The sequence below is a fragment of the Phyllopteryx taeniolatus genome, chromosome 7 (assembly GCF_024500385.1).
Source record: "Phyllopteryx taeniolatus isolate TA_2022b chromosome 7, UOR_Ptae_1.2, whole genome shotgun sequence".
NCBI lineage: Eukaryota > Metazoa > Chordata > Actinopteri > Syngnathiformes > Syngnathidae > Phyllopteryx > Phyllopteryx taeniolatus.
Genome location: NC_084508.1, coordinates 13,868,168 through 13,894,878, shown reverse-complemented (window position 1 = coordinate 13,894,878; position 26,711 = coordinate 13,868,168). Strand labels below are relative to the sequence as shown.

Genomic DNA, 26,711 nt, shown 5'->3' with positions numbered 1-26,711 from the left:
GATTGATTCAATGCTCTGAGAATGAAATGACCTGGTTGAATAAGAATATTCACAGGCAAGAAACAAGACATGTTGGCAGTTTAACACTCATTTAACAATCAGTAGCCTTATTAGTATCCGGTGGAAACCGTACACAGGCACAAGAGCATCTTCTCCTCATGCTGGCCACCAGCCTGGTCACACATTGATGTGGAATGGCTTCTGATTCTTTAACCACCATTTGCCACAAGTCAGCAGATGTGGTTGGGTTGGTCATGCCGGCATGAACATCAAACTGATCCCAGAAGTATTCTGCAAGGTTTAGGTCAGACCATTCCATCCTCTCCACCCCCAAATTCTGGAGATACCCTCATGCTCTGTGGCAGTGAGCATTGTCATCTTGGAGGATAGAGTACTGTGGAGATATGGGACGGCCACTGGTTGCAAAAGATCATCTGGATATCTCTCTGCTTTGAGATTGCTTCCAATGGTGACAAACCTCGTTTTTAGGGAGATGCCGGTCCTTACCATTGTACTGTCTCCACCAAAATACAGCAATCATCATAGCATTCTCCACAACTTCGCCACATGTTGACCCTATGATCCAACTGCTGTAAGCAGAATCTGGACTCTTCGCTGAACATATCGTTCCTCCACAACTTCAGGCTCCAGGATACGTGTTGTTGACACCAGCATAAACTGGCCTGATGGTGAAGGGCAGTCATGGCAGGCCTCCTGGCAGCCCTTGAGACTGGAGATTGGCTGAGTGCCGTCTGTTCCCGATTGTCTGGGCAGAGAGCCGTTGGCCATATCGTCCTGCAAACCTTGACTGAAAATCTGTAGAAGACCATCATACTGAAAATACAGTAATTGCTGAGTGGGTGGGTCACAGCATATCTCCATTATTATTATAGGGAGATTTCGATTTGGGGATGGTAGTAGGGCTCACTCCAAATAATGCCGCAACTCGGTTTTCACTTCTCACGCTGAGGGTACCTGGAGCACAAAACAAAAGTCAATGCCAACAGCGAAATAAGATGCCATTGGGTTTCGAAGATTGGGCAAATCTTTCATGGGCTCAACCCACATAGTCAGCGACTCATCCCTCAAAATCCATCTTCCTAACACATATGGCAAAAGGTTAATAAACAAGCTTTCCAACAAAATAAGATTTATTGCCAAGAAGCAGTAAACATTACAACAAAGACATAATCTACCAAATACTAAGTTCCTTTCTTTTTATACTATACTGATGATGAAGTTGTTACCAATATGTTTATAGTGGTTCATTGACATGCCACTTTATTACTTCAGTTTGAGTTTGCCATGGTGTAAAACTACACTAAATCGTACTGAGAGCTGTATTTTGCCTACCAGACATTTTATGTGAGAGACAATATTAAAGACATCTCAGTATGATGCAGTACAGTTTTACACCACTGGAAACTATGACAATAATAAACATGTTGTTAATACATACTATACTATACTATACTATATAATACATACTATACTATATATCGATCCATCCATCCATTTTCTGAGCCGCTTCTCCTCACTAGGGTCGCGGGCGTGCTGGAGCCTATCCCAGCTGTGATCGGGCAGGAGGCGGGGTACACCCTGAACTGGTTGCCAGCCAATCGCAGCTATACTATATAATTTTCTGTATATAGCTTTTCTATTGTATCGTACTGTGGCCCTTGTCTATATAATGCCATACGGAAACAACTCAATTGCGATATTAGACGAGATGAGCCCCCTCGCTCTGGTCATTGTGGATTGTAAGCTAATCTTTGTAGGGAATTAAATATCAGCACAAAAGGGCAATTATTCTCTAAATAATACACAGGAGTTGATTATAAAGGATATGTACAGCTCATGGTTTAAATCCACATTTTCACCAGACTTATGGCGTCTGAGGACAACGTCTCAAATCAGTCAGGGTGAGCACAAATCTAATGACATTAGTGCATCTGGAGGGGCATCAAACTGTTACCTACCTGCTATATCCTAAATATTTTATTTCTATCCTTTTTGCAAAGCACTATTAATAGCACAAGTACTACTACAGAACATAATAAGATGTCTTTTGGATAGGGTTTGACATGATGGATTTAATTGTAGTATGAGTGGTATGAATTTAATGCTTATTATTGAGGATGGAGTTTGCAGTGGTGACTGCATCATACCGAGAACTGTTTCAAATATTTTACCTCTCTAAATAAGGGTATCAAATATTGCTCAATGTGGGTCAGTAAAAGCATTGAAAAAAGTAAACAAGGGCAAATACAAATGTCCCTTTTGTCCACCCAAATCTATTTTCTAACTCAAACCAGAGCAAAAATGTCTTATTTCTTTAGCATTTTTAAAAGCCAAACTGAAATTAAGAAATCTTCCCCACAGCCCATATACTGCAACTGTCTTGCCAAGGTTAATCTGCACAACCTTGACCTGGAAACTTTTGTGTTTTTTGGTAACTATCTGTCTTATAATCGCAGGGTCAAAAAAGTAAAAAAAAGAACAAAGAAAATCGTGAATTAAAATCCACTTCATGAAGCCTGCCTTTTTAGCAGCACATTGTGTGTACTTTACAATTAAGAATAGCATATTTAAATGTGGAGGTCTTTGAACTCTGAATGGGGAAAAAGTCCCTGAACTATTCTATTGTGAGTTTGTTTGTACCGAACAATGTAAAACCAGTTTATGTGCCTCAGGAGGAGAGTAAAATTTTATTTGCGCTCAAATGTTTCCTGAAGTTGCCGCTTGCTCATTCACTTGTTGTTGTTGTTAGGTGAAGGGCTCTGGAGGAGAGTTTGTTTCTGGCTATGTTTGTCCATGAGGCTAATAATAGGAGCCTTTCATGGTGACTCTTTTCTGTGGCCAAGACGAATAGGAGAAGGGAACAAAAATGTGCAGACCCTCTTGTGCTCACCCTGCCAAAATCCACAGCAGAGGCTTTTCAAAGCAGGACTCTTTCTAGGAATCGCAGCTCCTTGAATGATCCTTTTAGCAGGCCTGGAGAACAGGAGAATTTCCGATTAGCATTGCTGCCCATGTTTAACAGTGTTTGCCTTTTAGCTGTGAGCCTATCATAGAAGGAGCATTGGCTGCTTCCGTATTGGCGCCGCTACGCTCATTGTTTCTTCAACGTGTTTGGCCGGTGGGGGGGATTGAGTCGCGGAGTCACTTTTGTTGTTGTTTCCGAGCTCAAACTCGGACGCCACACACGCACTCTTACAAACATGTTGATGGGAAATCCAGATGCCCACAGCTGGTTCCCACAGTTCTCGATGACACAGAGTGAACTCACATTTCTCGGAAATGGGAATATATTAAACAGACAAACACAAGTGCCTTCTGCCAAAATTGGGTATTCCACAGGTCAGGTTATGAAATATCCATCCATCCATCCATCCATTTTCTGAGCCGCTTATCCTCACAAGGGTCGCGGGAGTGCTGGAGCCTATCCCAGCTATCATCGGGCAGGAGGCAGGGTACATCCTGAACTGGTTGCCAGCCAGTCACTGGGCACATACAAACAAACAACCATTCACACTCACATTCACACCTACGGGCAATTTAGAGTCTCCAATTAATGCATGTTTTTGGGATGTGGGAGGAAACCGGAGTGCCCGGAGAAAACCCACACAGGCACGGGGAGAACATGCAAACTCCACACAGGCGGGTCCGGGGATTGAACCCCGGTCCTCATAACTGTGAGGCAGACGCTTTAACCAGTTCACACCGTGCCGCCTTGTTATGCAAGATGTGTCGCTTTTTTTGTTATGCAAGATGTGTTACATAAAAAAAAAAAAAAAAAAGTGAGTAACTATGCAACACATGGTGGGATGAGATGGACACATTGAAGTGGCGTCCAGGGGTAATTGCAGCAGCTGACCTTTAGGGGTGCTCAGCGCCAACTCTAAATGTCCAGCGTCGACAACCTTGCAGTTATACAAAGAAACAGCCAAGGTCAAACACATTTTGTTTCAGGAAGCTGCTCAACCTCTTCGGAGTTTTTATAAAAGTGTAAAAAGAAGTAAAAAGAACAAAACAAATCTCTGTAAAAAAAAAAAAATTAAAAAAAATACCTTAACTTTGATAATGGAGCATGTTGAATGTTGTTTTATGGGCCTCAGAGGTTGATAACTTCAGCAAGTATTTTTAAAGTATTTCCAGTAGCTCAAGCTCGGTTACGTAACCTTGTCAATGGGATATATGTATAGTATGAAGGTCGTGTTGATTTAAAGGATCACCATGGGACCTGTCAACATCCTATTTCTAAAATCTAAAAAATGCACACTTTATGGACAAAAGGCTTTGGACACACTTCTTTATCAGTTAATGGTACCGCTTAAACCAGCGATTCTAAACTATGGGTTAGGACCCAAAGAGGCTTGCAGACCCATTTGGGGTGGGAAGCCAACAGCTAGTAAAAAAAAAAATTTTTTAAATGAAATTAGTATTCAGATTTTTGGTATGGTGCAGAGGCGTACTGAGTTCCCACATGGAACATATTAGTTAAGGAACAGAAAGCATTGTGCGTTAGCCATTAGTTTGCGCTTTAAACAAATACAGTGGAGCTCAGCCTCTGGCTCGCTGACATCATGGCTAGTGTGAATGTGAATATACCGTTCCTACCGTAGCGTGTTGCATACACAACTTCCAGTTGCATTTAAACAGCCTCTGCCGGGCTTGTCAGATGGAGCCAACGCAATAACAATTTGCTGTTTTTATAGCATAATCATTCAGACTGATCAAACCGTTACCACATTTTTCATTTCCTAAAGAGAAAGCAAATTATTGATGTTGAACTTTCCTAAAAATAACAGATTGGTGCTAGGACATTATGATAATAAATTTTACTTTATTCATTTGTATACATGCAGTTTTCATGTTCACGCTCAAGTTTCTTAATGTGCTCTGGACAATGGACAATCAACATTGTCCCAGATTATCGCACTACTCGTCACTTTAAACCGCATACACTCCTTGAAGTCTCGGCGCCCTTTTGCGCAATGGTCATTGCACCGGACTATTGCAATATTAGTCATTCGAACTGCTAATATCACATGTTTTCATGAGGCTGATTTTAAACAATCAATGTTCTTTATTGTTCTTAACTTCTATAAAAGTGGGTTGCAAATTTGCTACGATTGGAAAATGTTTGTGCCAGGGTTACAACAGTTGAGAACCACATGGCAAAAACATGAAGGGTGCCCTTTTAATGGATTAACAAACATTTATATATGACTTACAGTAGTTTTCAGCAATAATTGTTGGCTTGTGATTTGGCAAGTTCAAACTCCTGCGACACTTTATATATAATATGAGCTGTTTTCCATCTCCAAAAGGGAGCCCTATTACAAATTGCAATACATTTGTATTGCAATTTATAATCTATCATTTATAACTACTGAAGCCTTAGAGCTTATTCTTTGCTCACTATATGGTAGGCAGTGCGTCACTTTTACTTACTTTTACTATAGATTGATTGTACTAGTTCACATTGTAAATTTTTACTTGAAATTGTTTCAGAATATACTGTATTAATAATATACTGTATTAATAATAATAGTGGTCTTCTTTCCCCATTGGAATGAATGGAAATGCCATTAATCTGTTTCAGTGTCCCCACCCCAAAAAAACAACACAATTTTTTTTGTGATAAGTTTTTTGATAAGGTAGATGGCACTCTACAATGTTTTACTTTATAAAACATATAGTAATAACATAATTAACTCATTCACTGCCAGCCTTCCCAGTTAACATGGATATTTGACTTCTAAAGCCGTCAATGGCAGTGAATGTGTTGAATAGACTGTAAAGAACTAGTTTGTTCATCATGATTAACCATTGTGGCTCCTTCTGGTGGCAGTACAATACAGTCATGTAGACAAACATAGAATTTCACTCAACTACTGTAAGTGACTCAGTGTTCTGCATTAATATTAGTCGTTCTTCGCAGAGCATAAAGAATACAACATATGCCTGTCAGTTTTGTCAAATTGTCTGTCTACCTGTGTTGCTGCACTGTTTGTGTTCAAATAGCTGTTCCTTCAAGTGTTATAACATTGCCACATAGATGCTGTTCGTTAGCCCGTCCATGCGTTACAATTTTGCGTTAGAATTAACCTAGCTGTCTTTAAAGGTAAGTTATGTGGTTCTTTTAAATACATGTGTAATTTTAATCTTTGTTTTATGTTTAGTTTGACAGTAAACTTTAACTGGAGTGGCATTAAACTTGAAGTTTGGTGTGGAAGAACATGAGAGACTGGCCCTGAACTCAACCCCATCAACCACATTTGGATCCAACTGGAATCAAAACAATACCTTGCCGTACTAAAATTAAAGTCACCAGCTCCTCTCCTCTTCTTGTCTTCAGGTAACTGGGGAGGAGTCTGTTCGCAGTACACCAGCCTTCGTAATGGCCGCCCTTCCACCCTCAACACGGGCCTGGTCACAATTCAGAACTACGGACAGTTCCTACCTCCTCGGCACGTCCAGTTGACCTTTGCTCACGAACTCGGACACAGTCTCGGATCGCCGGTCAGTCGCCTTCCTTGAACCCTCGTCATGTCTACAATATAGACACCATATACAAAAATAGTAGCATGTGTGTCAGTGTTGCCCAAGGAAGAGTATATTTTTCTCCACTACATGGAGCCAAACTCTTAAATAACAAGATGCCGGAAAACCTGTCTCCTGCCTCTCTTTTTCTTTTTGAGACAAAAGCCTGACTTTTCTCCATATGTGTCTTTGTGTTGGACTATTTCTTTCCGTTTACCAGCTTTACTGAATCCTTTTTCAGTGCTGCCCTCACCAGGAAATCACCATAACAAAACACAGCGTATGTGCACACACTGATGCACGTATACACCTTTATTGTGTTATGACTGGAAAGACCCACAACCCTTTTCAGTCTGCCAAACTTGTCTTTTCACCCAGGCCTCTCTTTTACACGATTCTATGGGGTAAAAATAATCTTGTAGGGGTACTCCTGAGCCAATTAGTTCTACTACGTCAATCTCTGGCCTCTCTTGAATCGTTAGCTCCATGTAAATTGACACACATGAGGAGGTTTGAGTCATTGTGTCCGCTATTAACCTTGTTTATGTCCCATTCTTCACAATCTCCCTCTGCTGTTTACACTGTTGTGTGTACAATATACAGTTAGCGCTTTGACCTATCCATCCATAAATTGCCATGCTTCTCTTTTCTGCTCACAAATATAGACAGTGGAAGATTTAAAAAGATAAATATGATTTTAAAAGGTGTTACTCCATTTTGTTGATCATTCCTATTGAAGCAACCCCTTGAACGCAAAGGGAGTGCAGTTACGAGTTGATTACAGCAGTTTCCGTCTTTAATTGGCCTCTTCCGTGAGCATGATTACAGTTAATGGCTATAGAAAGTGAACACTTCCTTGTTAAAAGATGTTTTTTTTTAATGTAAAACATAAAATATGTTTTCTCTTATGTAAAACAATGTCTTTAATCAAGTCAAGATGATTCATACTGAAATAGTGGACTCAATGTCATTAAAGTCAACAATTATACATAATAAAGTGCTGTATGAGTTTGCTATTGTATTGTAACATATATATATATACATATATATATATATATATATATATACATACATATATATATATATATAATTTTTTTTATTTTTATTATTTGTTGTTTTTTTTCAATTGAACCGGACATTTTATTGGTCATATTAAGTTTTGAAAAGTTTGATTGTTAGTCATTTATAAATTTTTACGACGGGGAAGAAAAAGCTGCTTTTTTCTTTATCAATTGCATTAGCAGGACATTGTTTTCTAAATATGTTTTACAAATACTAGAGCAAAGCAAGAAGGGCTCACTGTTCTGTCAATATGGAACAGAACATTCCCAGCTACACCTCCAGGGTCATCACATTGCAGCAATCTGGTCTTGACATGACATGATACAACAAAGATAACTGTTCTGCGAATGTCAATGACACAGCATTCTGGCATACTGGATGGCTTTACTTGGTTATTTCTTTGCTTACTCTTTGTCCGCAGATGAATACTTGACAGTTGAACAAATAAGTTCTTATTTACAGTAGATGATTCAGAGAGAAGCAACTTAGAATTCCAGTGACAATACACTGAACATGTTTTGTCATTGTATTGGGGCAATTTGTAACAACGACTGTGTAAAGTAAATTCAGAGATTTGCTTCTAATTGCTAAAAATGAGCAAAGACTGAGAACCATGTAGTTAGCCAGCGAGCTATGCCTACACCCAGAAAATGAATCTTCCCTTTACATAGTCTCCTGGCGTGGCTGCTTTAGTGTGGCTCGTTGTTGGTCGTGAGCTCGCACACGTCACGCAGAGTAAGACTAAATAGCGAGGAGTGGGGAGAAATGTTTGGAAAAGTCTGTCTTGACAGCCAGTGTGTGGACCAGGTCTTCGGGCTGGTGTGACTCCTTTAGAGTGCCTCATTGTTGCGGCGTGGAAAAGCTCCGCGGCGACCCAGTGGGAGTTTTCTCAGCCACCAGAGGCCTTAAGTGGATATATTTTCATGGCTCAAACATATACTCCAATTATGTGTAGGCAAAAGAAAGACGCTAGATGAAGTAGCATCCATTTTCCAGGTTTGTAGTTTGTTGGTATTTGATTGACAGTTGACAGTTAAACGGGCCGTGGTTTTAGCACATTCAGTTGACACGCCCACACCGTTTGAGAGCGGAGAGAATGGCTTGATTTTTCAAGATTTTAAAGCCTCATTTTATATAGTTAGTGATTTTTTTAAATCATTCAAATCTGACCGACTCTGACGTTACAAGAATTTTGAATTTTATAGGAAGTAATTGGTGCCCTATCACTTTTCGCACATAAAACATCACTCATACTCTCGTATAGGGTGGCATTAGATAGATATGAGGTGTATATGAAAACTAAATCTATTCTTATTGTATGTATTTTTATAGCATGATGAAGGCACTAATTGTGGCAACCTGGGCTCCTCCGGTGGAAAGGGCAAGTACCTGATGTTTCCCCAAGCCACAGACGAGGTGCATGAAAACAACGACAAACTGTCCACCTGCAGTGTCGGACATATCAGCGAGCTGTTGCGCCTCAAGAAGGACGACTGCTTTGTGGGTGAGCATGTGTTCACGTTTACAAGAGTGAGTCACTATAAATATTATCTCTGGATTGTCACGGTATTTACATGTGCGCTCTATGTGGCCAGTCAGTGATCAGCCCATATGCGGCAACCAGATTGTGGAGGAAGGCGAGGACTGTGATGTGGGTCATAATGACACAGACCTCTGCTGCTACAGTGCTAAAGAGCCTGTAGGGGTGCAGTGTTACCTCAAGCCTGGCAAAATATGCAGGTACACTATTAATACACTCACCTGCCATAGAATTGTGGGTAAAATGCCACATAGCTTCTTATACAGCAGGGGTGTTGAACTTATTTTTATCAAAAGGCCACATGGTCGTTATTCGAAATGCACGGTTATTATATTCTGTGTAAACAGGGAAAGAGTTAATGACTTTAAAAATTCATCATCAACATCTTGAATCTTTTCTTTTTAGGAAAGTGCAACATCAATCATCTTTTTAAGTAAACGAATGATGCAGACAAATGCAACAGCAACAGTTTGTATTAATAAAGCACTTACGATGCCATTTGTTATTGCTTGCCTTTGTGCCATGCTACTTAATTTCCATTCAGCATTGATATGCACATTGACGTGAGACTATTTCAAATTTTAACGTTTGACGTTCTGCCAAAAGAATGCCATGCCATCCGTTAGCCAGAAGCCAAGCTGCACTGTTTGTTTACGCACTTCTTGTCCCTTACTTACTGTATGTGTTCTGTGTTGAAACTCAAATAGTCGTGATAGTTAGATTGTTTTGAACTGAAGCCAAAAAAATATGAAACTTTCACGCGGGAAATAAAATGACACGGAGAACCGTATCTGGCCAACTGGCCTTGAATTTGATACCTGTCTTATACAGCATCTGTGCGGCTCACATGTGCCTCCTCTTTTCTAGTCCCAGCCAGGGTCTTTGCTGCAGTCAGGACTGCAGCTTAAAGTCAGGGGGTCAAACCTGTGATGAAGAGACGGATTGTCAGAAGGAGAGCATTTGTTCAGGTCTCTCACCTCTGTGCCCTGATCCGAGCCCCAAGGCAAACCTCACCATCTGCAGTCAAGGGACTCGTGTCTGCCTGAACGGGGTAAGACAGAAAATAAAGTTCATCCATTTTCTATATAGATGATCCGAGTCAGGCTCACAGGGAAGATAGGGTCTAGCCCAGTTGGATTTGGGTTCAGCGGGGGACATCCTGGAGAGTGCTGACACATAGAGAGAGACAGCCATTAATAATCACATCTATGGGCCATTTAAGAGTATTCAACGATGATCCTAAACCTGAACCATGAAACTGAACATGCAAACTCTACATGCAGTATTTCATAAAAAGCGATTTAACAGAAAACCCTAAAAATAAGTTAGAATAAATTGTGTACTCACCCTCTGATATGTGACAAATTCGTAAATAACGTGGAATGTGAGTGACTCACATAAATACTAGAAAGTCTCCCAGGATCACAGCCGACTTCAATCCTGTCCAGTCGAAGCAGGTCCTCTCATTCCCTTCAAATGCAGCGCACCTACAGGGCTCTCTATTTTTGTTACTAGCTAATATGCAGCGCTGCGCTTGGCGTAACTCTGGGAGGGGGTGGGCTAAACCCGGTTTTGGTAATCTCATGGACCGGCGTACTCCTAGCGCATTTGATAGTGGGACGTCTGCGCTGGTGTGGTCGCCGCAGCCGACCTCAGTCCTGTCCAACTGAAGCAGTCTTCTTCATTCCCTTTAAAAGCGGCCCAATAGTCTTACATGGAGTGGTCTCTGTATGCGGAAAAGGATACAACGGCACTGAAAGTTAGCATACGTGTACCCTTAATAACTACAGAATGAGATGGTGAAAACCGCTGGCGACTTAAAACTATCTACATCCCCTCCAACGATCGCAGTGAGCCTGGTGCTTGCACGAAAACCACGATACAGTATGTCAGTTTTTTCGCCCCGCCGCAGTTGGGCCGTCTAAGACAGTAGAGTCCCCGGTGTACATTCTATCATTAATCTTAATCATAGCCATGTTGTACAGAGCAGCCAGGACAAAGACATATTTTGCTTTTCTACACCCCAGTAAATAAGATTGATTTTGGAACTGTTCCCTAAACTACACCTTTCGACCAATATTAATTTACAAATGTTGATGTGTTCTGTGAATAACCTATTAGGCGCTGCAATATATTGAATCCCTTTGCATCATTTGGGTGTTTGTTTGTTATTTTTTTTTTGGCCTGCAGGTCTGTGCCGAGTCTGTATGTGTGAAACATAACCTGGAACAGTGCGACTGTCCAGGCGATTCCAAGAAGCAGAAATGCCACGTGTGCTGCCAGCAGCCCGGTAACCTCATTGCCCGATGCTCCTCTACGTCAAAGGAATCTGTTTACACTTGTACACTTTCTCAACACTTCCACCTGTGTCAATTTGCGCACAGGCCACCTTTGGGCCTTGTTGTTTTCTTTTAAACTTACTCAGAAGAACTAACAGTTTGGTAAAATGTTTCATCCACAAGAAAGATTGATTTATTACAAAGGTTTTCAATCTGACACTACATTCTGAATCGTAGTTCGATCTGCTTCACATTTATCCAATGATATTTTCTGTGAACCAATGGCAGGCAAACCTGGGACATGTGCCAGCACCACCTCCTCTGTGTTATCCCGTCACTTCCAGAGAAAGGCTTTGCCGCTGGTGGGCGGGGCTCCGTGCATGGGCAACCAAGGCTACTGCGACAAATTCCACATTTGCCGATTGCTTGATGCAGACGGCCCCATTGCAAGGCTGAAGAACTCTTTCCTCCAACTTGATGAATTTGAAGACCTAGGAGAGTGGATGAAGGTAATACGGAAGTGGAACTTTAAAAACGGCAAACAGACGATAATGCTGAACAGCGCTTAAAATGTTATGAAAATCTTGTGGTAAGTCATACAAAACGTAAAGCCTAATATTACTTACAAACTTGACCGGCACACTTTACGTTCTGCCACGAACATGGCGGACAACTTATGCTGAAAATAGTTACATTTTCCAACAAAGTGGTTTCAAAGTTGTTTAGGTTTAAATATATTGTTTTCGGCACATTCATAAAACAACCCCAACATATACCTGTCTTTTTAACAGGCTATTATTTTTCATAAGAAACTGCAGTGTTCCACCACTATATTGCAGTTCATCGTTCACACCACCGCTATTTTGCAGAATTTTTAAGCAACCGTTTATTTATAGGTTTTGACAGTCTACTTCGTGTAATGTCCTTGCATGTGGGAAAGGAAAGCCACGGTTGCAGTTTTTACGCTTGGAGAACAGTAAAACTCCTAAGCACAATGAGCTCACTCGTGTAGGAACTGCTGTCAGCCACAGCTTACACCCAGATGTTGACACGCAGACTCGCTGATTTCACATGCCACTCCACTAGACCCCGCCCCTTAAAGGCACAGACACGCCCCTTAAAGGCACAGACACTACCACTGTCCCTAATACAAATCCCTGATCGGTTACATTTTTAACTAGTACTACAGTAACTCGATACAGCTCTACTCACTATTGACATTTTTAGATTGGCAAAAGCAGGTACTACCAGGTCCTATTTTTAGTACCTGGTCAGCCGAGGTTCGAAGTTTGCCTAGCGGCGCCAATACCATGAATCACTGATTGTCTCTAACTGGTCAAGCAAATTTTTTATGACAGGTGATGACAAAAATAAACAGACATGCTAAAGTTAGCTTACCCAGTTGCCTTAGCGCTCGATATTTCAGTATTTTACTCCACAGTCTCCACAATGCTTCAGCAGTTTTCTTGCTGCCCCAAAGTCTGCTCTTCAATGAAATGCATCTCTCGACTGTGAAGTAAATACAGGAAACCCTCATTCTCCTCCATTGTTGTTGTTTGTTATCTTGTCTCGTACTGACTGATCTGTTCGGTGCAACATAATTACAACCACATAAGCATTGAGCAGAACAAGGATCTCATCCGAGGCTGTGTTCAGTGAAAAGAAGCTTGTCTAAATTTAAAAACTAGATGAAAAGAAAAAGATAAAGAATGGTCAAAAATCTAGGCGGATTGTTCCTCTGACGTCGTAGTGGATTAAACAGCAACAAATTCCTCGTCCATAATTTTATATAATTTTATCACCAAAGATTTCCAACATCAGCAGCAGATGTTCACTTTAGTTTGCATTTCCCTGCTCAACATTTCAGCTAAATATCCCAGAATTCATTTCTCTTTTGATATTTGAGTGTGAGGTAGCATTGAGGTTTAGATCTTCTTGACAGCGTAGCGAATCTGGAATGCTCATCCGGGTTTTAAGAGCACGTCAATGAGCCGACCGGAGATGGGAACGACCCTCCCTTATGGAACTCTTCTTTCTTCTTCTTTCACCATACAGTATGTGTGATGACTCATTCTCTTCATGTGGTAGAGAGATTGATGATAACAGTAGCCTGCTACCTAGCAAACTGATTCACAAATAAAAACAGGCACACTTCCCCTTTTTTTTTAATACAGCCTACAGCTTACAGGGTGTTACGAGGTTGGACTGCAAAGATAGAGAGAGAGATCTATACAGACTAGCCAGAGCGAGAGAGAGTGAGAGAGAGAGAGAGAGAGAGAGAGAGAGCGCAAGAGAGAGAGAGAGAGAGAGAAAGAGAGATGGAAAAGAGGGGCAGCATGTTAGGGTGATTAAGGGTAGTGATGGAAATGTGTTGACTGGTTCCAGGAGTGTGCTGGATAGAGGGAAAGAATACTTTGAGGAGTTGGTAAATGAGGAAGATGAAGGAGAAGGAAGAACAGAAGAGGCTATGGTGGTGGACCAGGAAGTAGCTGTGATTAGTAAGGGGGAAGTTCGAAAGGCACTTAAGAGGATGAAAAATGGAAAAAAATGAAGATGTTGAGGTTCTCTCGAGGAGTGAGCAGGTTGGATAGGATTAGAAATTAGGTGATCCGAGGGACAGCCAAGGTTAGATGTTTTGGAGACAAAGTTAGAGAGAGCAGACTTGGGTGGTTTGGATACGTCCAGAGGAGAGATAGTGAGTATATTGGTGGAAGGATGAGGAGGATGGAGTTGGCCAGGCAAGAGCGTTAGAGGAAGACCTAAATGAGGGTTGACAGATATAGTGGGAGAGTGTTGGAGGGGAGGATGCAGAAGATAGGCTGACATGGATTCAGTTAGATGTCGCCATGTGGCGACATCTAACTGGACAAGCCCCAAGGAAAAGAAGACGACTAAGTTCCGTTCCTACAGTCGCAAGTTGTAGGAACTAACCTACGCTAGCGCAGTCATATGATCATAATTGTTGTAAATATGTGTATGAAAAACACTTTTAAGCCATAAATATAAAAAATCAAATAGAAAACAGTTGTGCCGTCTTGTTCCGAGCAATGACATATTCTTACGCCGCTGCGCAAACAACTTTATTGGACTCTGTTCGTAACCTCATTCAATTGAGAACCACCCCCCCCCCCGCCCCCCCCGCCCCCTGCCCCCCCCAATATGGTCATTATAGCATTTCAAATTTTACACAGTACAACACAGTACAGTATACGGAAATTGAGATGCCAGCATGGGTGTAAAAATGGTTCAGCGTAGCACAGATATGGCCTTAAAATAAGATATCGGATTTTTTTCCACAAAAATCACATTTTGGGTTATTATGGCTTTTTCGATCACCCAGCTCTTGTACTAACTACAGTACAGTTAAAACTCCTTGGGATTTAATGTTGTGTTAAAAAAAAAGCACAACTACATGGATTTTTGTGTCCACAGGCTCACTGGTGGGCCATTTTGTTGGCTATCCTGACAATGTCTGCGGTAATGGGCTGCACCGTCTGCCTCTGTGGCCAAACTCTGGATACCAGAAACGTGGAGTGACTCTCCTTGAAGATGTATCAAACAAATTTAATTTATTGAACATTTCATGTCCCTTTTCCAGTCACTTCCTTGGAGATGCTGCTTTTGTTACATTTTTCAGATACTGAAATACAGATGAAATGTATTAAAATGGGCTGTGACAAATTTACACCTGGTATTTGCATCTCATTTGCAGGTTAAACTCGACCTGCTGGCCAATCAGGGGTTAGCGTTAGTGTAGTCGTTTTACTAGCATCTCCACAAACGTTTTTATATTAGCAATGAATGTACTCAAAATTTGAACAGATACAAATGTGTCATGTGAGACAACTTAAAGTTATTAGAGATAATAATTATACTTTAACGCTCTCAACCCACCTGAAATGAAGGAAATAATGTAGAAATCGTAGTAACTGGTGAGTGGGTGGAGCCCAAGGCAATCAATTGCTGATTAACTGATAAGGGCAAATCACCTAATGAGGACAAATGCTATAGAAAATGGATGGATGCAATATCAGCGTAGAATTCAATTTTATTGCGCCTCAAGAATGCACACAATTTTTTGACAAAGAGCATGTTTGTACTAAATTTGTGTCTTCTGTATGTCCATGTTATGGCAATACCTGACATGTTTTCACGCGATGAATTGCCTGCTCATGTTACACAGCATGTGTTGTGGAAAAATCCGCTGTCGTTGCCAACTGTGGTCGGGCGCGACTGCAAGGGTCTTCGCATAGCGTATGGTATGGTCAGAGCAAGAAAGGTTCCAAGGAAAATTTCCCTTCATTTCGTCACCATGTCCGTGTTGTCTTTGAACCCGCGTGCTAATGCTCGCTCTGACGGGCGTCCAGGTTTCTATCACGCAGGTGTTATACTGGTGCAACACTGAAGAGCTGACCTTTGGCCCAAATATACTACACTTTATTGTGACACATTACAGTAAATGGTTTGCAAAAAGTAATTTTCCTAGGCTCCTAGGTCTTCAAATTCATCAATGAAAAACTTTGAAGCCTCATTTTATAGACTTGTCAATTTTTTAATCATTGAAATTAGCCACACTTGCTAGCAACACTTCTTTCTGTGATGTATCACATTTAGAGGACATTTGTTTTCACTTTACAGGGACTTTAAATATATATATGGATACATAAATATATATATATATTATTATTATAATTTTGATATATATATATTATTATTATTATTTTGATAATTTGTAGAGTCATTTCCACCCTCAAGATATCCATGCAAGAAAAAAATGCGTTAATTAAAAAATATGGTCAGTTGTTATAGTTTATTTTGGACTCATATTAAAAAGAATTCAAGTACTGTACGTCTTGTTTAATCTTTATGTTTTGTGACCTTGGGTCAGTTTGACATAACTTGCAGTGGTGTCGCCGCTGCAAGGACAATCACAGATTATTTAAAAGTAAATTAACGACTATTTGCACTTCTTTATCAAAAGCAAAAACGAGGAAAAAATGAAGACAAGTTGCCCTCTCATGTGTTGTTTATTAAATATACACTATACACCAGCACATATTTACAAGTATGTACAAGGAGAACAGATTACATTTCACAATAGAACCAAAAACTGTGCTTTTTGTTACGAGTTGATTACAGCAGTTTCCGATTGTTCGACTGTTTCTTATTTACATCAAATCCTGTCTGTACACGGTTTAAACATGTCCATCCCTGCATCCCTGTTCGTTGAGGTAACAGCTGAGTAATGTTTTGCAGCACAGAGGTATAACAGAGTAGAAAGGCAGGAGTAATGTTTCTTTGTTGTCATAGCAACAATAAAGTACCCATAAAACACACACATAGCAAGAAAGCGCTTTGTTGAGCTTAAGGCACACTGATCCAGTCCCACAGTCACATTGTGCTGGGGGCCACAGTGGTGAATGCTTTGTTAGGTTTCATTTATAATACTGTACATAAACACACACTATTGCCTAGGACACATTTATCATGAAAACAAGTATATATATATATCCCTGTTTCTTTGGGGAGGTAACAATACTATATAGGACACTGGTTACGTTTACATGGACGTTTAAAACAAAAAAAAAAGAGGACATTCCACTGACTGTGTCAAAATGTCACAAAAAATAAAAACAATTATGAGTTGAGGATGGCCAACTACCTGCACGTTTCACAGCATAGGTTCTTTATTGATTTTGTGTCAGTCAATCAATTTCCAAACACCCAGGAGCACTTCAGAATATTTTTTAAGAGATTGTGGCCAGGGGCTTATGTCCATGTAAAAGCAGCCATTCAGTTTGACAGTGATCGCTATAAATATCAACACAATAGGAAATTAGTACCTCAAAAGATAGATTTCTAGATAACAAGGGTGGCGACACATCTCTCTGGCACTAATGATACACTAGTTAATTAGTCATAAAGCCAACAAAAAGTATTAACATATGTAATGTTTTAAATAAAAAGAGCATACTCCTCTGGCTATATACAAGTCAGTGCGTGGCTTTTTTTTTTTTTTTGTATTATGAGACATCAAATAAATTATTTACTCATTGCTGAAATGGACACAAGGGTGGCGGTGGCGGTGGTGGTGGCGGTTTTCTCCGCAGGGTCAGTGAGCCTCCAAGGTTACTCTATAGATAAAGACATTGCTTGTTTTAAATTCACAAAACCTTGACAAAGTGATTTGTTTGCACAGAAAAAACAGGTGGAAAAAAGCCTACTTACCTTTTGGAAGTGCGCTTTGAATCTGTTCTCCATGCGTCCTGACATTTGACGAAGGTAAGCTCTTGCTTTAAGTTGGAAGAATCGGGATCTTTTAGGCAAAACACCACCCTGAAAAACACGTTACTTTTATTAATCATGCTTCGTCCACAGTCAATACACTCCTTTATTCTGCTTTGCGGTCGAAACCTTTGAATGCACGTCCTACTGTTCAAAGTTTCAGTACTTTTTTGCACAACTCGTTGTTTTTTAATAAGCCGTTCAGCAAAATCAATCTTTTTGTATCTTTGTTGCAACCTGCTGCTGACACGGTAATCTCGATCGCCACTTCCTTCTGAGAAAATCCTGTTGGAAGCCTCGCAATGGCGAGGTACTGTTGATCAATTGCCGGGTGTCGTGTTGGTCTCATGATGTCAACATGTGAACAGCATGATGAAGACGACAGTTTCAATACCAATTCCAATTGAACCAGGAAAATCACCTGTTGTGAATTTTTCCATTTAGCTCCTTGTTAGAGAACAGCAAGTTGTTCAAAAACTACCCCAAAATTTAACAATTGGACATGTTCATTCAGAAGTTTAGAGAATGTCAAATTAAATAAAAACAAATAGTGTGTTCTAAGTTCATCTTGAAATTTCACCCTAAAGCAGAATATCCCCAACTTTTTGCAAGTAGTGTAATTGTCTTTTTTGTTCATTTCCATTGACTTACTTTTGCTGCGTCTCTCCAGCTCGGATCCGAATTTTGTGCACCTCCATGTTGTCGCCGTCGGAGTCGCCGGACCACCAGGAAGAAACCATCCTCAACATACTGGAGGCTGACCAGCTGTTCGACTCCTCCCACTTGAACTTCAACATCAACAGCTCGCCAATGTTCTTTTCGGTCACCAGCAGGAAGGAATGCGTCCTATTCACCGCTATTTTCTCCTTCCTGCCAGAAACAACCATCGGGTAAGGTGTTAATCTTTACCCGAGTGTGTCATACATGTTAAACACTGCCTATGAAGCCAGCACATCAAACAAAAATAATGTTTTACCACGTTGCTAATCATCTTTATGGTTTCTTCCTGTTCTGTTATTCTGCAGCCGTGACACGGCAACATGATTAACTTTTATCGGCTACTGTGAGTACTTGAATTGTCTTCCGCAGAAGCTAGATGTTACGGCAGACTCACAGTTTAAGCTGCAGGTTGTCCGCCTCCCCTTTGGTTCCAAACAGCGAGACGGTCAGCGAGGGCTCCATCTCCGAGCGGTTCACCTTACTGGAGAAGTGGATCTTCAGCTGGTAGTGGTAAACTGGACGAGGAGAGCCACAGTCGCATTACAGACACTTGCGCGTGGACGACGACTTGATAACATCTCAGCGTCTTCTTAGAAAACGTAAGGCAGCCTATACAGTGGTGCCTTGAGATACAAGTTTAATTCGTTCCTTGGCTACGCTAACTCAAAACCTTCTCAAATCATCTTTCCCCATTGAAATGAATAGAAATGCCATTAATCTGTTCCACATCCCAAAGAAAAAAAATTCTGTGTATAATAGCACTCTATAAATATTGTACTTTATAAAAACATACATTAACATAATTAAATCACTTTGAAAGTATTTAGCAGTTTGTGCATCATGATTAATTCATTGCGGATACTTTTGAATTGTAGCCATGCAGACACAAACGGAGAAGAGTTTCACAAGTACTGAAACGTGGTAAGTCAGTAAGCTGTTGTAACATGAATCTTGTTTTCGCAGAGGATAAAGAATATACAGTGGACCCCCACTATTCACGGGAGATAGCGAATAGCAATAATTCACAGATAATTCATAGCCATTATAATTGCATAAAAAAAATAATAATCATTCTTGAATGTGCAGTGCGTTTTGGAGAATGGTTTACCCACAATAAATACAAATTGAAAAAAAGGGGAAACATTTTGAAAATAAATCAGGGAATAGGTGAATCCGTGGGTCCCGAACTGTAAGTATGCGGCGGTCCACTGTATGCCTGTGAGTATTGTCATATTATCTGTCTACATGTGTTGCTGCATCATTTGTGTTCAAATATCTGTCGCTTAAAGCCACATAGATGCTATTCGTTAGCCCATCTATGGCATTTCTAATTATGTGTCTGCATTAACTTTAAGGCAAAGTTATTTACTTGTTTTAAATACGCAATGTGTAAGTCATTTTTTTAAATGTTTAATTTGAAGGTAAACTTCAACTGGGAGTGGCAAAAAAAAAAAGCTTGAAACTAGAACTTGACATCATTTTTGAAGAATTCCCTATTTGCCAATGTGCTGCTTGTTGTAAAGTGAGTTGAGCACTTGTATCTCAAATTTTTGCTCGCAAGTCAAAGCAAAAAATTTGCCGCAAGACGGCTCATATTTGAACAACTTGTAAGTCCGATAACTCATAGCGCACCACTGTAATAGCAATCCTGAGAAACCATGCAAACTATTAAGTGCTTTTTAGGCAATGCCATGGCATCCATGGCATACAATTCCATTTTGTCCATGATCTTGATTTTCAGTCTAATATTTTGATACTTCAATTAAGTCATAACTTGTTTAGTTTGTTTGAACAAGTTTAAACCAAAAGAGAAGCGAAATGATCAGAAGAATAGTAACCGGGAATGCCACCACAGGCAAATTGGGTATTTGGCCAAAGAGGCCCTAACCATTTTCACACTGCATCCCTGCTAATTGGCGCATTAGAGGCGAAACAGTAGCACTTGGATTTATTTGTCTTTGCCTTTCAGACAGAACTCGCCAAAGCGGGAAATTACCATCTGCGCGTTCACATAGCAGTTACGGCTTGCTCCATTAACGTAATTAGATGCATGGGGATGTCAACAACAACTGCTTTCAACAGGTGTTAAACCGAACACTGTTTGTGGTGCTACGTCCAATGAACCAATAAATTAATATGATCAAAGAATGAATGAACAGATTAAAAGACAGGATTTTGTGACTGAAAAAAAATGCCACCAAGATACATTTTTAATCCGTTTTCCATTGTTGTGGCCTAATACATGTACAACTTAACTGGAAAAAAAACAAGTCTATTTTCGAGAGGGGAAGCAACGAAACAACTGAGATAATGTTGTTGCACAAGTGTGCACACCCTCTTATAACTGCTGTGCTCCGAAATCATCCCCCTATCTAGCATAATCCTATTATGAAATAGTTCTTTTTGCTGTATTTAAAGCCATTATTTCACATAATTTGCATATCTACCCAGATGTTAGCGCTCGAGTTGACACACATCGAATGATCTGATTGTGGGATGCCTTGTCACAATATCCCGTCTTTGCTGAGTAAAGGCGGACAAATGCCAGATTTACTGTTATGCTGCTATTTTGCAGGATGTCTATGCTGTACAAAAGAGCTTTGATATGATATGTGGGTCCATGTGGTTGTGTTGCAAATCACTAACCTCTGAAGGGCATAGTGGCTCTGGTTTTGGTGTACATCTGTACATTGCGTGCTTTGCGGACCTTGTTGATGTCGTAGCCCACCGTGTTGCAGCGGCTCTTGTGGCAGCTGAGGCACATGCCGCGGTCGAACCTGTCGTTGCTGCCGCAGCGGTAGGCCTTGGCCGCCTCCCGCTCGTTTAACAGAGAGTCAATGAAGAGGTGGATAGAGCGCTCGTGCTCGCACTTGACCGCGTCGGCGATGGCTGCGAAGAAACGGCACATTGAAAACTTATCAAATAAAAACGGCAAGTGGTTACTTTTGTACTCATCCACTGAGCAAACTGGATCGGAAGCCAAGATCTACAGTGCCAATTTCTACAAAGACTCGTTTCAGCCATGTTTGGGCCCCTCTGCTCCTGTTCAGCTTGCTGTGAATGGGGTCATTGTGTGAGTGGCAGTAACACTGTTCACCAACTAAGACCGATTAGTAACAAGCAATGCGGAGCCAAGCTGCTGGACTGTTTTTTTGTGGACTAATAGCACACGTGATGATTCGTTGGACACTGAGACTGCCTCTAGTTTACGTACACAGTAATGTAACAACATTTCAAATGATTATTTACGACAGAGTTCCATTTCTATGGTTCAGATGTAACTTTAATTTGTACTTAAGTTAGAACCAGAGGTGGGCAGTAAGGAGATATCGATCGATCTATCGATTCTTTCATGTGCAATCTATTTGTTTTTGGTTCGTCAAAGAGTGTCACTGCTATGTTATGCTGTCATCTGTATCTGTCTAAAAATGGCCACATTTCAGCTTACAAGAACTCCGCTTTGAACTTGAACATTGCGGTATTCTTCAGGGTGTTATCGCTGCCTGGTGCGACTATTGTGCTGTTTCACGTTGCCTTAACAGATGTTATTTTATGAAAATTACATTTATTATTTATTAGTTAAAGTGATTTTTTTGGCCAGCACAGTTACACATTCCTACTTACCAGTTACTCAGTAGCCAACTTGAGAAGTTTTTTTATTTATTTTTTTTTTACCGAGCACTTACTCTTGAGCAATTATTTTGGCTTAGAGGGCTACTTTTTACTTTTACTTTAGTCATATTATTCTAAATTACCGATACTTTTACTTAGTCCAATCTTGTACGACTATACCCACCTTTGGTTGGAATGTGTCATACACTCTATCGCTAACCTATGCTAACGCAGTAGTAAAGTCACAATTATAGTAAATATTAATATGAAAAACACTTCTTGGCCATAAATACAAAACATTTAAAATGGGAAAAGGTAGGCCTTCTTGTGTCACATGACAACGTATTCTTGCACAAATTAGTTCCTAGTTATTTTTTGTCACTTTCTTCTAAGAACAATAAAATACCACCTGGCATTCTCCAGTGATTTATGATACCGTATGAGTACTGTAGACTGTCACTGTCTAACCAAAGAACATGCCCAGTATGGGGATACATGATTCTCGTTGGACAGCAACGTTATGTACTGTAAATGCAACAATAATCCAAACAGGCTTTAAAAATAAGGCAAACTCAAATGAAACTGTTAATCATGAATGACAATGATATTGTATTGATTGACTGTCTACGATGATAATAGGAAAAAATCTCATAAATTCATCAGAATTGAAGAAAGCCATAATATTTTTGGCCCATCTTAATTAAGACTTACTCTACTTACGTACTCATTATAAACAGACTATACATGATCCACATAAAAGGAATTTTCTACACACAGTAGACCTCATTTCAGCAACCATCAAAGGATTATTATTGCAATACTGTACCTTGAGTTACAGAAATGTTGCTTGAAAACAGCATTTCTTACCAAATATTCCAAAGTTGGCGATCTTTTCCAGAGCGCCTCTCAGGTTGCAGCCCGGCTGGAAGCTGCCTCCATTTGGATAAATGTCCACGTGGCCCACAGGCTGCTGGATGCCGATGCTCAGACCCAGAGAGCCTCGTGTGAAGGTGTGGAGGACGTCCACGAACCCGGCGTCGTCTGGGGAGAGGCGCCTGTGGGCGTGCTCGCCTTCGAAGTCGGGCCCGGCAGGGTCCAAACCTGCAGATGGGGAAGTGGAGCGTCCGCGCTAATGTAAGCGACTTCAATGTGTTTGGGTGACACAATGTTCTTTTGGCCTTTTACCTGTTATCCTACCAACTTTGTTAGTCGCATGACTTCCCGCGAAGCCTGCCACGTGAGCCCCGAGGCTGTAGCCAATCAGATGAAGGTTGTCAAGAGGAATGTTGGTTGTTTCCTGTTACACACCCATCATTAAAAATAAAATATATATTTTTTTTTAGCCACAATCATTGATTCATAGAAATGCATACAATCCATAAATTTTCTATCGGGCTTATTCTCTTTAGGGCCACGGGTGAGCCGGAGCCTATTCTACCTGACTTTGGACAAGAGGCGGAGAAAAGAACACCCACAACTGGTCACCAGCCAATTGTGAATGGTTGTTTGTCTCTACGTACCCCGCCATTAACTGGCCACCAATCTCGGTCTGTACCCCGCCTCTCGCCCAAAGTCTGCTGAGATGTGCTCCAGTTCACCCGCGACCCTAATGAGGACGCGTGCTATAGAAAATGGATGGATGAATGGACGCTCCCACTGACCTCGATCCAGTCAATGAAGCGTGCCACCTCCTGCCCAACCGCCTTGGTGCTCTGGGCTGCGACCACATAGTGGTTCTGCGCCATGCTGCGCCAGTCCACCACAATGACGTTGGCCACCTGCTCTCGTTCGTACAGCGCCGACACCAGTTTAGCCACCCAGCTTTCAAACATTCCGCTCAACTGTTGAAGGTGAAAACACAAGATTAGTGTGCTGCCCTTAAAAATGATCTCCAGGGCACAGCGGAACTCAAAACAGTTTGGCAATATAGGCAAACGCTAACAGCGCTGTGGCCCACAGGGGGCGCCACAAAATCGGCGGGGGAAAAAAATCCCCTAACACGCTGCAATTATATAAAAACAGGCTTTAAAATGGAAAAGATGATACTGATTATAAATAATAAATAATAATTCCAAATAAGTCACCCCCCTCAGTCATTTAGCACAGTGTTTGTTAAATTGATTACTTGCTTCTGAGCGATTAGCAAGCCTCAACATGGTACGTTTAATGGTTTAAATTCATTTATAGAGATTAAACCTACTCATTCGGTGTATCCATTGGCCTAATCTGCACTTTTATTTGTTCTGTTTACAAACATTTTCTTGCTTTTAATTGTCAATCAAAATGCTATTCCTTATTAGCCGTTCACTGTATAAACCCCTATATGAGTTACAGTTCAGATTGTGTAAAACTCATTTGTCAGTGTTAAAGTACACACAATGATGATTATTATTTCTAAACTCCATAGCTTAGCATCCCCACATGACATATTTAACTGCAGTTTATGACTTCTTTGCAAATGCTAGTCAACGTTTCCCTGTAATGACAAAAGTTGTATCGATTGTATATTATACATGCGTAATAGACAACATGTATTGATTCAGTTTTTTTTATTTTTCCTATAAAAAAAATTCTAATAATTAAATTCTTTTAAGGTGGAACGGTGGACAACTGATTAGCACATCCGCATCACAGTTCAGATGTCATGCGTTCAAATCCAGACTCCCGCCTCGCCTGTGTGGAGTTTGCATGTTCTCCCCGTGCCTCTTTCTCCGGGTACTCCCGTTTCCTCCCACATTCCAAAAACATGCACGGTAGGTTCATTGAACACTCTAAATTGTCCGTAGGTGTGAATGCGAGTGTGAATGGTTGCTTGTCTATATGTGCCCTGCGATTGGCTGGCGACCAGTTCATGGTGTACCCCGCCTCTCCTCCAAAGTCAGCTGGGGTTGACTCTGGCGAGGATAAGCGGTATAGACAATGGATGGATGGAAGTTATTTTAAATGTTCTTTTATCAGTGAAATTGGGTGACATGTGATCTCATAAGTTTGAAACAATAGTAAAAACAATCAGTGAACGCAGCACCAAAAGTCATTGCCCTAAGCAAATTTATAATCGGTGGACAAGTATGTGGCACGTCTCACCGTCCAGCCGTGGATGATGAGGAAGGTTTTGGCGGTGTCGTTGAAGGCGCAGGCCGCCAGCGACTCGGCTCGGCCGGGGAGGATGTAGCACAGGTCGTCTTCCGGGCGGGAGGGTCTGCGCAGGGAGAATCTGGCCACCGTTTGATTGGCGTCATGCTTCTGGTCAAACAAGTCTTTGATGGGATGCAGGAAATTGCCTGAGAGTGGAAGAAGTTTGACATTAAAGGTGTTTATTTTGGGGGAGTGGAGGAGCTCGCGTTCTGGCTGGAGAGGCTCGCCCCTTGTGGCCTCTTAAGACTGGACGTCACGCTGTCAGACTGGGCTCCATAGAAAGCAGCAGCAGCTTCTATAAGTTTCTGAGGAGTCAGGTGACTCATCCGTGTGTGTGTGCGTGTGTGTGTGTGTGTGTGTGTGTGTGTGTGCGTGTGTGTGTTTGTGTGTGTGTGTGTGTGTGTGCGCGCGCACGCCGCGCAGAGTGGGGGTGGGGAAACAGAACCCACACATTTATAAGGTTGCAAACATAAAATACCCCAAATGCACAAGTTCCTACAGAAATCGTAGTAGCCTAAACGCTTCACTACTCATCTCAGCGTTAATTTATACATACACGTCTAATAAATTAGCACGGCATTATTAGTTACAGCCGAAACTACGTCAGTCAAACTTTTCACACGCAAATGTAGTCGGGGGTGTGATGGGGTCTCCTTTTGGCAACTCACCAAAAATAGAATCGGTCAATTCTTGCTCCAGAGACGTCACATAGCGTACCGCTGCGTTCAACACCACTAAGGAAAGAAAGCCAACTCCCCATGCTTTCATTGCTTTGACAGCTTTGTTCAGAAAGTGTCTACAACCGTCTCGGCAAGAAGAAGCAGAACAGGTGATGTATCCTGGTTATTATTATTGTTGTTGTTGTTGTTGTTTCTTCAAATGGAATAATCCCGTTTCGTGCGTCGTGTTGCGCGCAGTGCGCAGGCATGTGAACCACCTTGAACCGAGTCCGCGTCTTAAATGGAACCTGAGCCGCCCCATTGGCTGTCAAACTCAGGGCGGAGAATGGAAACATACTGTCGTATTCAAGTCAATCATTACACTGTTGTGCAGTAAAAAAAAAAAAAATGAAAATAAATTTGACTTTGTTTAAACACCTGAAAGCACTCAGTGAAAGCATTTGGAACAACGACAGATTATTATTTGTATTCATTGTTTGTACTTCTCAGCCAACGTAGTGCTACTTCCAATGTTGATTTAATATCTTTGTTTTAATTTTTCTTTTAGGTTAAGCACATTGGATCCCCTTTGATTGATCATCAGGTTTAGCGTGGGAAATTTCAATATTATCAAAATTGGTGTCAAACTAAATGTCGTCATGGTGGGCCACATTGTTAGTACGGGGTTTCTTTCAGAGGGCTGAGATGAATATGAAACAATATACATTGCCCCATCATAGTAATCAGTAGGGGCTGGTCAATAGGGGGCGCTTGGGTGCCACCCGACCAGACCGCTGCTGAGTCACCTTAAAAAAAGGGCCAAAGTGAAATAATGACAATGAAAATATAATATAGAAATGAAAATATTAC

General features: G+C 41.1%; 2 protein-coding genes and 1 long non-coding RNA gene across 6 annotated transcripts in view; 1 reads left to right on the top strand and 2 right to left on the bottom strand.

Annotated features, from left to right (window-relative positions):
* Positions 1-15,115, top strand: part of si:ch1073-396h14.1 (disintegrin and metalloproteinase domain-containing protein 10) — a 31,798-nt gene extending 16,683 nt beyond the window's left edge. For 3 of the 4 annotated variants that reach the window (XM_061780730.1, XM_061780727.1, XM_061780731.1), the window contains 7 exons: positions 6,365-6,528; positions 8,944-9,115; positions 9,207-9,351; positions 10,019-10,202; positions 11,342-11,441; positions 11,719-11,939; positions 14,863-15,115. In XM_061780730.1, the coding sequence (XP_061636714.1) occupies positions 6,365-6,528; positions 8,944-9,115; positions 9,207-9,351; positions 10,019-10,202; positions 11,342-11,441; positions 11,719-11,939; positions 14,863-14,967 (1,091 nt within the window). In that variant the 3' untranslated portion in view covers positions 14,968-15,115. Of the gene's footprint in view, positions 1-6,364; positions 6,529-8,943; positions 9,116-9,206; positions 9,352-10,018; positions 10,203-11,341; positions 11,442-11,718; positions 12,020-14,862 lie in introns of all 4 variants that reach the window. The other variant, XM_061780728.1, reaches the window with a different exon arrangement.
* Positions 6,452-11,152, bottom strand: LOC133481411 (uncharacterized). The gene is made up of 4 exons (XR_009789551.1): positions 10,499-11,152; positions 10,166-10,320; positions 9,970-10,075; positions 6,452-6,559 (listed from the first exon to the last, which is right to left on the bottom strand). It is a non-coding gene; the product is annotated as an uncharacterized LOC133481411 (long non-coding RNA).
* A 1,323-nt stretch (positions 15,116-16,438) lies between the features above and the next one.
* Positions 16,439-26,114, bottom strand: LOC133481409 (lipoprotein lipase). Its single transcript, XM_061780733.1, has 10 exons — positions 25,851-26,114; positions 25,132-25,328; positions 23,709-23,888; positions 23,233-23,344; positions 22,915-23,148; positions 21,082-21,324; positions 18,830-18,950; positions 18,367-18,585; positions 17,659-17,766; positions 16,439-17,564 (listed from the first exon to the last, which is right to left on the bottom strand). Exons 1-10 carry the CDS (start codon positions 25,948-25,950, stop codon positions 17,543-17,545), a joined length of 1,536 nt encoding a protein of 511 aa, XP_061636717.1. The 5' UTR covers positions 25,951-26,114; the 3' UTR covers positions 16,439-17,542.
* Between the last annotated feature and the right edge of the window lie 597 nt (positions 26,115-26,711).